Source organism: Sander vitreus, chromosome 15, assembly GCF_031162955.1.
Source record: "Sander vitreus isolate 19-12246 chromosome 15, sanVit1, whole genome shotgun sequence".
Classification (NCBI taxonomy): Eukaryota; Metazoa; Chordata; class Actinopteri; order Perciformes; family Percidae; genus Sander; species Sander vitreus.
The window spans coordinates 25,791,151-25,806,100 of NC_135869.1; the positions used below are offsets into that span (position 1 = coordinate 25,791,151).

The window sequence follows — 14,950 nt, forward strand, 5'->3', positions numbered from 1 at the left end:
GGCCATCATCGCGTCATGTCGACGTTCAGTCGGAAATTCCGACCCCGGCCTCTCCTGCTCATCGTAGGTTTGACTATGTGGAGCTGTCCCCGGTTCCTGTGTTGTCCAGCCCTCTCCCAGCCACTCAGAGAGAAGCAGCAGAGGGCCAGGGGAGGGAGCACAGCCAATGGCAGGAGGAGAGGAACACAAGCAGCCAGTGGGAGGCTGTGCTGTCCAGGAAGGGCACTGGCGGGGGATCCAACCAAAGGCTACGCACGGAGGAAGAAATAGAGAGAAAGTGGGCTGAGTTTGAACGCTTGCCTTTAAAGGCGATGAGCTCCTTACCACCAATGGGATCACGGCCTTCCGGCCAGTCAGCCAATGAGGCGCTGCAGAGGGAGGTAGTGCGTGGAGTTGATTTTCCAATTTGCAAATTACATAAAATGCAAATTAACTCATCAGTCCAGATGAAGTAAACGTTTCCTGTTTCTGCCTGTTAACACTTGAGTCCCTATTTTACTGGCCTGCTCTTCAGCAGTGTTTTCCATCTAAAATATGCAGTGGAGAATTAAAAGTAGAAATTGATGATGAGCCTGAGAAGAATAGAGATATTGATATGGGAAATACTGCTGAAACTGTTCTCTCTGTGTGTTGTGAAGTGCAGCTTTGGTTTGAACCTGTTTGCAATTTCTACACATGATACGCAGACAGCTGAACCACAAAGCTGGGCAAAGAGCTCTGCTGTACGCTGATATCTCATCATACTGTTCATTTACTTTATAAACTGTTATAGAGCTGTTCATTTCATGCTAAAGAAAGCTTATGTGCATGTATTCTTCTACTACAGTATTATTACAATATAATGAGGGCTGCATGCTTCCTTTGTGTTTAAGCTGCTTCTGTCGCTGGAATCTAATCAGGCTTTGGAAGGTCAGCCATGGTTGGGGTCAAAGTTTAAATAATTTGAACTTTGAGCACCAACAACCACAAATTCTTAAGAGGTGCGCACAACCCAAGGAGTGAGAGTTGGCCTCATTAGTCTGTCCATAGCTTGTGCACAGTGGTTCTGCCAGTGATCATGTGTAGATTATGTGTTGGTTGGCAGTGGGATTCTGCAACAGATTTACTAATTTGGCTAAAAATGTAATTTTTTTTTACTGTTAACAAGCCAGTGAGCGTGAATGAATCGTACTGTTGGTTGTCGTACCTCACATTTGGCCATCCAAAAGCATCCTGTTTCTTTACATCCTAATCCTTATTGCTGCTAGGGCTGAGTAGCGTTCAAAAAAATGTCAATACCGTGACTTTGATACCGGTTCCTAAACGATGCTTTTTTAGATACCAATTTTATAAAACAAACAAATTACAACATTACCGAACAAATCTTATTTAATTTAAATGTATTTATTATCCTACTGCGTGAGCCCCGTCTCTGTGTAACGGAGAGTTTTTCCTGCCTGCCTCTACGACGTGTAACGTTAGACAGCCAATCACAGACATTATTAGATCTTGGTAGAAGCAAGCTGCATTCTTATTGGCTCACTGACACCGATGCGATCTACTGCTTAGTTATTGAAATTGGCTATTGGGTGGCTGGGTTAGCTCAGTTGGTAGAGCAGGACGCAGCAGCCGCTGGTTCGACTCCGACCTGCGGCCCTTTGCTGCAAGTCATTCCCCCCTCTCTCTCCCCTTTCATGTCTTTATATGTCCTGTGAAAATAAAGGCCTAAAAATGCCCCAAAAAAAGAATCAAAAAGAATTTGGGTATTGGATGATGAGGCCTTTTTCGATACTCGATACTTTAGAGGCAATTCGGTCGGTGCCTAAAAAGTATTGAATTCGCTACCCAGCCCTAATAAAAGCCCTAAAAAAACGTATTTCACTGCCAACACCAGTGTATGTATCATCTCGTGTTAACATGCTAATCACATGTTTAATTGATAGGCTTCTGTCCTCCACCCCCCCGTCGCTCCGTGGGCTTTACCTCCATCTTTGTCTTCCCCTCAGGTGGCGTCACTGAGGCAGCAGCTGGAGCAACTACAAGGAGGAGGAGGAGGGGGGGGAGGGAGATGGGGAGGAGGCGTGAGGGGCGGCTGTGGCCCTGAGGCCCCCTGCGGCCGCAGCCTGGCAGCCATGGAACGTGCCCATCGACAGGTGCTGGACGAGCTGCAGAGGCAGCACGACCGGCAGACCAAGGAGCTGGAGACGGAGAGGGACAGGCTGCTGCTGGAGGAGACCAAGGACACCGCACGAGGTCGGCAGGGGGGGGATACACAGGAATATCGAGACCAAAATCATTGTGCAATTATTTACAACTGCAAAGACAGCTTGAAGGGTCATATGATAAAGAAAATTAGTCCGAACCGTGTTGGAGGTCAAAGGTTGAATAGAGTTCACTGTTTCACTTTAAGAAGGAAGGAATAGGTTGTTAACCTTGGCTTGGGGAATTCTTCCTCTAAACTATGAGAACTATTAGAAATGAGCAAAAAAAAACCTGTCCACTAGAGCTTTTACACTCTTCTGTAGCGGCATCGCACCACTTCCATATAAGGGTGTTGAATGCCTGTGAATTATATAAATGTAATTTAGTCTTGGGGTACACAATGATATATTGATACTATACTTATTTGAAATTGACTGCCATATCTAAGTGTAGATCCAGCATTTTCGAGTGCCGTTTAAGGCTGTAAAAATTTTTTGTATTCCATTTCTGATGACGTTTTCTCGCTTGGTCATGATTTCTTTTACCCCCGTGGGTCCCTAAGCTTCCCCAATCAGGAAGATCCTTAATGTGCCGTTATTAGCTACCAGGAGGTCACGTTTGTGAAGTTGTGTCACACTTGTGTGTTTCAGTAATGGAGGCTTTGAAGAAAAAACACAAAGACGAGCTGGAGAGAGAGGTGGAGAGAGTCAAAAGGCTAAGCAGTGGGGGGCTTGATTCACAGACTGTGCGAGCCCATCAGCAGTAAGTAACTTCAAATCCATTTTTGCCAATGTGGTAGAGATGGAAACTGGCTATTAATACAATCAACTAGTCTACAATCAACTAATACAATCCTCTTAAAAGATGTAATGTACAACTATGAAGATGGTTTGTAATTTATGAAACTTATTTATGAAATGAATGTGATTTATGAAATCATTGTGTTTATATAATTTTTGTTTTTGTGTTGTTTGAGTCTGGAATAGAGGATTTTATATCCTGTACCAGAACATTTTCAATAAATTTAAATGTCAGTACTTTTCTGCACGGTGGTACAGTTGGTGTGTGTAGTTCGGCAGAGAGAAAATAGTTCATACATGAAATTGCTCACAACCAGGTCTGTGGATTATCTTGAGGAACCGGGTCATTTTTCAGTTTTTTCAAATGTTTTCTTTTTTTTTTGCGCTTTGAGCACTGCAAGCCGAACGTCATCTAGTATATCCGAAATCTCCAACACTGGGCAACTCACACCAAGACAACCTAGAACGGTAAATAGCACTACAGGAAAGAGAAAATTATGTATTTTAGATTTTGGGGTGAACTGTCCCTTTTTAATGTTATCATGACACAGATAAGATATTTTGATTTCTGTAAGTGACATCTAAAAAAAACATAGTTTAAATGCATGCAGAAATACAATAATATGAAGTTTGCAAACTGCAAACCACCAGCACCCCTGTCCTTTTGTAAGCCTTTACTTCATATTGCCTTGAAAATAAATGCTTGGTTGTCTCAGTCAGTGCTGGCCAACATTGGCAATTTAAGTGACTAGCTCTCTTGTGCTTTTAAGTGGGAGTTAGCTGGCCACAAAAGGGTTTTCTGTGACATAAAAGGTAGAATTTGCAGACTCCACAACAATCCAGGGTTCCTTGTCTAAGCAAGGCCATTACCGCAGAGGCCACTGGGTCCTGTTAGGCACTTAAGGAATGTAGAAGAATTTGGTCATGGATTAGTTTTCCTTTGTAAGCGCCACATGGCCTTTGACAGAGCGCTGTCTCAGTGGCTGCTACTGGAACCTGCATTTTAGGGCTTATCTGTGTTGCCTACTCTGCGTTTTTTCGCTCTTTGCATGCTCTTCCTTATTTTTGTGGTGGTCATGAGTCGTGAAGATGTAAAACCACAGTCGGAAATACTTGCCTAATGGAAAGGAAAAAAAATCCCTCTACTTTTACACAGCGTGTTGCTGTTACTAAATGTAATCAATACTCTATAATAATATACTTTAGTTTAGATGTATTCAGTAAGAGCAGAGCAGAATAAAGGAGCTACCACTTTACAGGAAGATATCTTACAAGATGAGCTTTGGTTGTTTGTGCATGACGTACTTAAGAAAAGGACGTCCCACCGGTGCAGTGCTGTGACGTGATCTCTTTGTGTGTTAATACATATTGTTTCTTGTTTCTTTGTAATTTATGCTGCTGTTATAGTAAAAAGAAAGCAGGTAATGTGACGTACATTCTGTCATAATTTGAACCTGCAGCATGGCAGCTGTTATTACTCATTTCTGCAGTTTAGTTCACTAAGGACCCAGCATGAAACACATCGAACCATTTTTGCAGGGCAGAAACTCAGGCTTTGCAGAGAGAGCTGGCCGGACTGTCTGAGCGCTACTCTCAGAAGTGTCTGGAGCTAAACCGAGCTGAGCAGAACAACGCTGAGAGAGAGAGGGAGATCAGCCGCAAGGAGAGAGACATGGAGCAGCTGAGGAAAGAGAACCAGGTGAGTTATCAACAGATTGCTCACAAGTAACGGAGCAATCTTTAAGTCCAAACTATCTCAAAATGAAAGATGGCTCTTAAATCCTCGATGTTGCAGTGGCAGGTGTAATTCAGAATTGCTGCATGACATTGTTATGGACTGTGTGACTATAAATGTAAATATAAAAAACATCACTCTCACCCTCACTGTAACATTGTCTACAATAAGGGACACGTTGGAGGATGCGTACAGTATCTGTTACTGTGCGCTATCCAAGCTCAAGGTCTGTGTTGGAATAGTCAAATAATTAAAGGGTTACACTTTACTTGAAGGTATCTACATAAGAGTGACATGACACTGTCATGAACGTGTATAAAGATTATAAACAAGTCATAAACGTTTATGACATAACGCTTCTGTCATTGAGTGTCATTCAGTTTTTGTCATGACAGGTTAGAGTTAGGCTTCATGTGTCATGACAGTGTCATGTCACTCTTATGTAGATACCTTCAAGTAAAGTGTTACCAAAAAATGAAGTCTGTAGTCTGGCTGTATAAGACTAGTGATCCGTTGTCTACTAAATGTATGCCAACCAACGGGTGTCAGACAAAACATTTCCCTCTGCAGGACATAAAGGCCCGTTTGAAGGAGGAGATGAGTCGGACACAATCTACCAACGCATTTCACGGCTCGGAGCACAACAAAGACAGGACGCCCTGTGAACTAGAGGTAACGGCTCGTATACTGTGTACTTGAAACTGAGAGTGGGTGACGCGGGCGGGTCCGTGTCTGCCAGTTCTTTGTAACTTCCTGAACTGACAGCAAAGCGCAGCAGATGTGCACAAGTGTGAAAATATCACCCCCTGCATTAAAAGTCTTGAATGCTGATATGTTTTTTTTGTTGTCGCAAAAGTCAACAATAATTGTGAAACTGGAGGAGTTGTTTAAAAATGCAGCTAGCTTTCTGACTGCCTCCAATTAATCTTAAAACACTTCAACATTTTAATTCCACTAAGTCAAATCTAGATAAAAGGAATGTTTTGTTACTGGTTTCTAATTATCTGTGTGTAGCCATGCACATTTAATGTTTTTATTTGTTGCTAATGTAAACTATAGTGACGTATTTGTGGTATTTTCCATTAGTGAAACTAAAACCACTGTCTGCTGTAGGCACTTTCACTATTTTCTTTACCTTCTGTATAAAACTAATACGCGTGAACTGATTATCCGGCGTAACGGAGACATGCATGGTGGAAAAGCATATTGCTTTTAAGTTGTTTGTTTTTTTCAAATGTAATTGTTCAGTGCTTTCAGAACTAAAGCAACATTCCATTTGACTTCATTGTGTTGAGGTGTGGGCAAAAGGTCTCAGCGGCAAATACTGCAAAACCCTGGGCAAATTAAACCAGTTAAGAAACTCTCCAGCCACCCACTCGCAATGAGCTAAAAGTCATAGATTATGTAATATTGGAGTTTGCATCATGTAGACATGTAAAGCATGACTTGCACTATGTCACACTTGCAGTTGCACTTGACTTTGTGTCACAGTAAGTGTTTGCACAAATAGTCAGAAATACACTTAAAAGTACTGCACTATCCAAAAGCCCAAGTTATGTACGATTATAAATGACAGAAAACGCCCACTGTGTTTATCATAAATCTGACAGAACACAATTGTGTTTTTTTGGTGGGTTCAAAGTGATAATTATAATGATAAAGGGTATTTATAAAATAAGTTTTGTGTGGTTTTTTTTCTTTTTGGCAGCAAATGACAACCACACTATGCTGTTTTGTTGTTTTTCTCCTAGGTTCTTCTCAGGGTAAAAGAAAACGAGATCGAGTACTTACACAAGGAGATCAGCTGTCTGAGGAACGAGCTGCAGTTTCTTAACACGGTACTCTGCCTGTCTGCATCTGTCTGTCTGTAAACCTTACATTATTAGATGAATAACTTGGAATGTTAATCCTCACATCCTTGAAGAAGGTGGTTAAGTATCTTAGAGCCTGTAAGCTTTCAGGAAATACAGCACTACAGTTGATTATTTTTTGGGCGTTTTCAGCCTTTATTTTGATAGGACAGCAGAAGACATGAAAGGCGGGAGAGAGGGGGAATGACATGCAGCAAACGGCCACAGGTCGGAGTTGAACCCCGGCCCGCTGCGTCGAGGAGTAAACCTCTACATATGGGCGCCTGCTCTACCAGCTGAGCTATCTGGGCGCCCCACTACACTACAGTTTTTTTTTAAAGATTTTTTGGCTTAAGATGAGAACAGTAAAATAATGAACACAAAGTTCATTCTAAAAAGACACTGGGATACGTCTATAAAATTGGCTTAGGTGGTAGGTCTGCACCATATGAGAGATATGGGCACAATGCGATAACGTTGAAGATTGCGATATTACTTGCATTACTTATTACTTTTTGGGTTTTTCCGCCTTTATCTGACAGGACAGCTAGGTGAGAAAGGGGGGAGAGAGGGGGGAGACATGCAGGAAATCGTCACAGGTCGGACTCGAACCCTGGACCTCTGCGCCGAGGCATAAACCTCCAAGTACACGTGCGCCCGCTCCACCCACCGAGCCAACCCGGCCACCTTGCATTACATTTTAAAGTGCAGTTTTCTACTAATATTTTCTTTCGACTAACACAAAAACATCTCTGAGTCTATCGTGATATGTCGCAGCCTTTCAACAATGTGTTTAGTGCTCCTTTGATATTGCGATGGCGATTAAAAAAAGGATACATTGTGCAGCCCTATTAGGTGGTCAGAAAACACCTGCGGGACCGTCCTTAGATTTGGACAGGCTGGGAAGAGCCTGCACCCTTGTGCTCTGGACATCCTCATCCAATGATTACTATACAGTGAATGGATTTGACAAAGTCCAGCAGTGCAAGGATGCGCTGTCTGTCTTGTTTGTAATAATATTCAAATTCAAAAGGGCTTTATTGGCATGAACGTTTCAATAACAATGTTGCCAAAGCATCAAAGTACAATTTGTCCAAATATTCGGACAGAACAATATCCTGGTAATACTGAACCTTCCATGCTGCTGTTATTTGGTGTTGCTCCTAAGGCAAATGGCATGTTATGATATATGAATATTGTAATTTTAAAAACAAAAATGTAGCATGCTATATTAGAATTATAGAAAGTATAGGTTTTGTTTCATAGTGAATGTGATATCACACTAAGATGGTCCAAAAAAAGAAAGAAGAGCTGGCTGATGTTGTATTGGATGAGGCAGTTTAAGGAACTTAAGCCTGTCTCCTCCTCTCTGCCCCGCAGGAGAACCGGCTGGCCTGTGAACGATACACGCAGGTGCACGAGGAGCTGAGTGGCATGAAGGGTCGGAGCGAGCGAGAGATCCAGAGTCTAAAGGAGCACTTGAAGCTGGCCATGGCCGCTCTGCAGGAGGGGCAGAAGCTGGGTAACAGCCTGGACCACTGAGACTCTGCTGCTGGTACTGACGCTCTGGCAGACACAGTGACAGGTATGGACTGATTCATTATTCATATCATTCATTAGAGCTGTCAATCTTCCCCTATAATACCATTCAAATTTAAAAATGTTTTTTATGTTCTAATATTTAATGCTCAAATGCAGCCTGTTATTAATATGTACTACACTACTCAGGATTATGCATTGTCAATGCCACTATAAGCATGTGGTTGTTGTTACACGTGCTGTCCACTAGAGGGACTTCCAACATCAGCCTGGCCTTGAAGGGGATCTACGTCATGGCGCATTGCATTTCTTGCACGCCACTTTGTTTACATTCATTTTCCACAACGAGCACACAGCGATAAACCCAACTCTGTAATGAAACATTATCTAACAAGTGTATTGGTTACTCAGTACGTAGTCTCGCTTTGCCAGACCATCCACACGCTGCGGAGCGGAGGAGGGTCTGGCTAGTCTCCACAGCACTCTGGGATGGGAGAAAAACGTGCTCCGGGTTATTGGCATTTCTTTAAACCAATCACAGTCGTCATGGTCGGCGCTAAGCTCTGCACGGAGCCGCTGCAACATAGTCGTACGAGAGAAAACTGAGATTGGACAGATAGTCTAGCTAGCTGTGTGGATTTACCCTGCAGAGATCTGAGGAGCAGTTAACCATAGTCCTCAGAAATCCACCGGAGGTTAGAATTGCAACAAAAAAGAAAGCGGAAAGAATCGTAAATAGGCGAAAATCTATTTCCTACAGCACCGGAGCAATCCCGGAAGTGGAACCTCAAGGATATAAACTACTACTACTCGGTACGTAACGTTAGCTCCGTGATCTTAAGACCTCACAACGCCTTGTGTTTCTCACTCCCGCTAACTTATTGTTCATCAGACGTAACATGACAAAAGCATTTTGTTTTTACATGCGGGTAGGCCAAGGCGAGAAGAAGGAGATTAGCTAACGTTCAAAAAATCACATTTGAATAGTAATTTCAGCATTCGAATAGCATTGATTTTATTACTATTCGTACTGTATTTGACTTTCTGAATTCATTCCAACAGCCCTAAGCCCTTATGGAGATTCTGAGAGGCAGATATTCATTGAAATGTCTTTTGTTATAGTCTCATTCTTTCTGTATGTTTATTGTTTTGCAGGTGTGTCTGCACCATGGTGACTGAATCAAAGAGGTATACAGAAAAGCAGAGGAGATGATCGTTCAGTTCCGGCTGCGTGGGGACCATGATAGTGCCTTTAGTCTTCAGTCATTCTGCCAATGAGCAGCATAGAGTAGCTATTAGCCGGTTTTATTACACTGGGCCACACATGATATATAAAACTGCACTTTTTTTATTATTTTTATTTTAGCTTTTGCTTGCTTTGAGCGCAAGCCATGTATGAGTGCGCATTTGGTCTGAAAACTGGAATATTTGTTGAGTGACATGGTTTTCTATTTAATCATGTATTGTAGATAAAGAGTTCATACTGTGTCAGCTTTTCTTGTTGGATCATCTTCTCATTGTCTCCGTCTTCTGCCTGAGACAGCAGGGGTCAACACAGTTACATAAGAGCTACTGTCATCTCAGTTTCCTATGTTGTACAGCTTTTGAGTCATGTTTACTCTGTGAAAATGGGCAGACATATTTTTAGAAATGGGAGCTTATCATTTGCTGTAATATTATTATTTTTTACCTGGAAACAAGTGTGCTTATGTAGTATTGTATTTGTGAATATAAAAATTCTGAAAATCTATATTGGGATTATTACAGGACAGCAGCAGCAAAAGTTTCTAATTCCTGGCAGGCTGAATTGAAAGTCGATCTGTGATTGCATAGAAGCAAAATCAGGCTCAACTTTCTTTGCGGATGTTTGTAAAAGCTGTTGAATGAATGTTGTCCCACGTCACAGATGTCTCTTTTTCAACAATGGCTGAGAAGCAGGAACTCTCAAGCTTCCAGTCTCCCCTGATCATTGTTGGCATTTATAACAAATGACAGGTGTTGCATCGATGAGCCAATTTTTTTTTTTTTTGACAGTATGAATTGTGATAAAATGACCTAATCTACCTGCCTTTTAAAACTATTTTCATATTTAAAGTACTGTAGAGCCCATATCTTTGTAAATTATACACATTTTTTGCAATCAATAAAATAAGTTCAAAAGAAACTACTGTGCATACATTTCATTTCAGAGATGCTGTACACCTGCTTCTGCAGACTAGACATACACATAAGCTTATCTGTCCCTCATTTTATACCAGTAGACTATTGCCACACATACATTAACAATCTATGCAGAGTATGCATTGTAGTTCAAGAAAAATGGAAAAAGCTGCATGATGTAATAAATGCAATGCAATAGCCCTGCAGTACATACCACCAAGAAAATGTTTTTGTTGAGACTTAAGTTCTTTGTGTGTAGACGGAATCCGTTACATTGTTTTCAAGATTCAAAATCCTTTATTAATCCCACGATGGGGAAATTTGCAATGTCACAGCAGCAAAATAGTGCAAAAAAGACACCTTAAAGATAAACAATGTGGTGTTTCATTTTATTATTTTAAACATTGAAATGTATATATTGTTTTCATTTAACCGGGGATATTTCCATTGACATTCAGAATCCCCTTAACAAGCCAAGAAGGCAGCATAAAAAGTTTCACATAAATGAACAAACGACAGACTTAAAACAAAACAGCAAATTACATCAAACAATGAATTAGCAGTGTTCAGTAACGTAATGTACATTACGTGGTCATAGTCCTTAGTCATGCTTACAAAATAATCTAGTTTAAGGTGACTGCTTCTCACACCAAGATGAGGGTGCAACAACTTTAAAAGCAAATGTGTTTCTAATATTTAGCCCACCTCATACATTACATTTCTGAATGAACAAAAACATTGGAACCACCTCAGTATCACAAGTAAAGGGCAGTTAACAGCATTCATTATTTTGGAGCAGAATAGAATGTCTCTAAAACATCAAAAACAGTGAAATGTGATTTCTTAAACAATGGCTGTAACCCTATTACTTCAAACCTCTAATATTGACTGCTGACTTGTGTCTATCCTACTGTCTACTTTATTCCCTTACAATGCCCATATCTAATGCTGTCTTTTTTTTTTACTTTATCCTTGCACTGCTATAGTTTTTATATTACTATGTCTACATCATTCTCTTATATTGTCCACATTCTGGTCTCTAGACTTTATCCTTGCACTATTGTACTTATATGCACTACCACCATGACACCCACTCTCATAGAGCACCTTACTATACATACTGAATCCCAGGGTCAGTCCCTGCCCTGTCACTGCAAGCGTCTCATGCTTATACATCCCTTAGTACATTCATGTGGAGTTTTTATTTAGTATCTTTTCTTTTATTGTCCATATTATTCATGTGGATTTGTTCTTTTATCATCCTGTTTGTGATGTATGTGTATGTTGTGTGTGATGTCCTTAAGCTACTGGGACCTTGAATTTCCCCTTGGGGATCAATAAAGTATCTATCTATCTATCTATCTATCTATCTATCTATCTATCTATATATATATATATATATATAATATTTTTATTTTTTTTATTTTTTAACGGACTGACCGCTGCTGTCTTGTGCCAGTCCACTAGGTGGCAGCACGGTGTTTCTCAACATCATGGATACCATCGAATATGTAAAACCGGAAACGCTGTAACGACAGCAATCATGGCGTCCGCAGCGGCGACCCGAGCTGCAGCTGGTGCTGCCAAAGTTGTTAAACCAATATTTAGCCGGGACGTGGACGAAGCAAAGCGCAGGGCCCGGGAGCTGTATCGAGCCTGGTACCGAGAGGTCCCTAACACAGGTATGTCGGTCCGCTGTGCTCGATAATAGGTACCGTTATATGAAAAGCAGCGCCCGCGTCAAGGTCGTGTCTATGAAGAAGTCCAGCATAGCGACTTACATTAGCCGCTAGCAAACAGCAACAACCATAACGATACATTTTGCACATGCTAGCTAAGGTTATATGTTGCCCAAAATGTAATAGTAACGCTGACGCTGTCACTTAAGCTAATTAAATATTGAGGAAACCCCCCGGAATGCATGCGTTCATACCTTGCAATATTTACTACTTCATACATTTATTCGGTTCCAAAATTCAATAACACATATGTATTTGCATGTTTTTGTTATTGGCCTATATTTAAGTGTTGAAAAATTCTTTACACTGATAGTGTTTTAAAACCTTCTGTACAAAAACAAACGGAAACAACACAACTTTTAAGATAGATAACAACAGAACAATCAAACTAAAGATACAAGTACATAAGTACATACGTTTATGAACCCATGCTAAAGTTGACTAAAAGAGGAATAAATAAAAAAAAAATCATCTTTTGGAAATTGATCTTAATGCCTTAATTAAAAATATGAGGAAAAATCCAACCTTTAAGGACACCAGTTTTCTTTGTGAAATGAACAATGTATCGTGAATAAATAAATGTTCTTCCTTAAAATACAGGGGGCATAAGTCAGTACACCCCTATGTTAAATTCCCATAGAGGCAGGCAGACTTTTATTTTGAAAGGCCAGTTATTTCATGGATCCAGGATACTATGATCCTGATAAAGATCCCTTGGTCCCCACATCATCACATACCCTTCACCATACCCCCACATCATCACATACCCTTCACCATACCCCCCCCCCATCATCACATCCCCTTCACCATACCTAGAGGTTGGCATTGTTTTATTTCAGTTAGCCTAATAGCTGGTTTGATTTGCATTGAGAGATGATTTTATGGAAAGTACCCCATGCCAATCTCTAGGTATGGTGAAGGGTATGTGATGATGTGGGGGGGGGGCTATTTTAATTCCAAAGGCCAAGTGAACTTTATCAGGATGCATAGTATCCTGGATCCATGAAATAACTGGCCTTTCAAAATAAAAGTCTGCCTGCCTCTATGGGAATTTAACATAGGGGTGTACTGACTTATGCCCCCTGTATTTTAAGGAAGAACATTTATTTATTTATGATACATTATTCATTCACAAAGACAATTGGTGTCTTTAAAGGTTGGATTTTTCCTCATTTCTTTTAATTAAGGCATTAAGATCAATTTCCAAAAGATGATATTTTTTTTTTTTTTTATTCCTCTTTTTAGTCAACTGTAGCATGGGTTCATAAATTTATGAGTGCTGCTGTATTTAACTGTACAATTCAAAGTCATAAATGCATCATAATTTTCTTGTATTTCCATCATCACTGTACACACTCACAAATAAAAAAACATATCTCCTTGAGTAAGCGTCACTATTAGCTCATACATAAATAGTCTCCGTTAGTATTTGCCTGTTTACAGGGTTGCAATATGTACACATTTTTACTTTACCATTTTCATGTGGGTGTCAACCAAACGCAAACGGGCGTGGACTTTAAAAGCTCTGAACACCCATACAGGTGTTTTCAGTTAATCAGGCTGATTAACCCTCTTCCCAGGACTGTGTGGGTGTGTTTCGACTGCAATTACACCGTTATCATTCTTATTGGTAGATGAAGATTTGTGACCTAATACATTTCCATCAAACCTGTGGCCCACCTTAAACCAGAGCAGAGATCTAATCAGCCAGAATAACTGTAAACACCTGTGTGATGTGTTCAGAGGCTATAAGATGACATGCTTCCTATTTTTGGTTTATGGTGCCAAGAACATGTTCTTAATTCCCCTTGTAGCACACTCACACACCTGGTATAGAGGATTGTCATTTGAATGTGTATATTTCTTCTCGTTTAGGGCCCTGTTTCCTGGGTCCGTTTCAGAAAGCAGTTTTAGTGAAAACTCAGAGTTTGTTAACCCTGAGATGAGAGAAACTCTGGGTTTTCTGTTTCAGAAACTATGTCAGTTACTATGGTAAGACATTGCAGTGATACTGATGCAGTTAAATGTAAACGTGGTGCTGGCCTTGCTCCCTACCAAATGCCTGGTTTTCCAACAAGGCTTTCTTCTTTTTCTGAAGAAAAATGTATTAACGTAACATCCACACCTCAGGGGTCTGTGCATAAAATAATAACATGGATAATTATTGAAAAATGAGCTCCTGGATGTAGTTGTGGTGGAAACAGTGACTTTTTGTTTGTGTCTCTTTCTCTACAGTGGCAATGTTTCAGCTGGACATCACAGCGCGGCAGGGAAGAGACAAAGTGAGGGAGATGTTCAACAAGAACAGGCATGTCTCTGACCCCCGTGTGATCGACATGCTAGTCATTAAGGTAAAGAAAAACAGCCCTCTACTGATCTGTGAACTGCATGAACCATAATGATTTTAATTTCCTAATTCAAACGGCTAGATGTTTAATTTTGTCCTTGGAGTCTGCTTTTTTTTAGGCCGTTTCCTCCAAAATCCCAATGTAGACCATTACTGAGAGCGACACTATACTGTGTCTTCCATGGTGTGTTGAATTCTTTTTTTAATTTGTATGTTATTTATTCCCCAGGGGAAAATGGAACTCGAGGAAACAATCCATGTCTGGAAGCAGAAGACCCACATAATGCGCTATTTTCAGGAGACTGAGGAACCTCGTGCCAATGATTTCCTGTCCAAATTCTACAGGGGTCATGACCCATGAACTGTGCGGCTGTCTGCTTACCTCTGACCCCTCTTTGCTTGTGTCCAGTGTGACAGATGTTCCCCTTTACTGTAAATACACACTTAACACTCACATTATCGACGGTTGTGTCTTTTATTCAGAAAGGTTATTGGGGTTGTCTTAAAGGGACAGCTCCAACGGAAAACACTATAAACATGACATCAAGGAGAGGGTTAACTTTTCCTGCTCCAGATTTCCCAACGTGGTCAGAAAGAAA

At 40.7% G+C, this 14,950-nt stretch overlaps 2 protein-coding genes across 5 annotated transcripts in view; both read left to right on the forward strand.

Annotated features, from left to right (window-relative positions):
* LOC144529711 (uncharacterized) overlaps positions 1-10,269 on the forward strand; it is a 26,655-nt gene extending 16,386 nt beyond the window's left edge. The window contains exons 11-18 of one of the 4 annotated variants that reach the window (XM_078268967.1): positions 1-383; positions 1,986-2,232; positions 2,832-2,943; positions 4,521-4,680; positions 5,266-5,388; positions 6,468-6,554; positions 7,947-8,151; positions 9,261-10,269. The exon at positions 1-383 is cut by the window's left edge and continues 62 nt beyond it. In XM_078268967.1, coding sequence (XP_078125093.1) covers positions 1-383; positions 1,986-2,232; positions 2,832-2,943; positions 4,521-4,680; positions 5,266-5,388; positions 6,468-6,554; positions 7,947-8,108 — 1,274 coding nt within the window. In that variant the 3' untranslated portion in view covers positions 8,109-8,151; positions 9,261-10,269. The remainder of the gene's footprint in view (positions 384-1,985; positions 2,233-2,831; positions 2,944-4,520; positions 4,681-5,265; positions 5,389-6,467; positions 6,555-7,946; positions 8,152-9,260) is intronic. The other 3 variants (XM_078268969.1, XM_078268968.1, XM_078268970.1) reach the window with 3 other exon arrangements.
* Positions 10,270-11,778: 1,509 nt separating this feature from the next.
* Positions 11,779-14,805, forward strand: ndufa6 (NADH:ubiquinone oxidoreductase subunit A6). The gene is made up of 3 exons (XM_078269816.1): positions 11,779-11,947; positions 14,240-14,355; positions 14,581-14,805. Exons 1-3 carry the CDS (start codon positions 11,809-11,811, stop codon positions 14,710-14,712), a joined length of 387 nt encoding a protein of 128 aa, XP_078125942.1. The 5' UTR covers positions 11,779-11,808; the 3' UTR covers positions 14,713-14,805.
* The last annotated feature ends 145 nt before the right edge of the window (positions 14,806-14,950 follow it).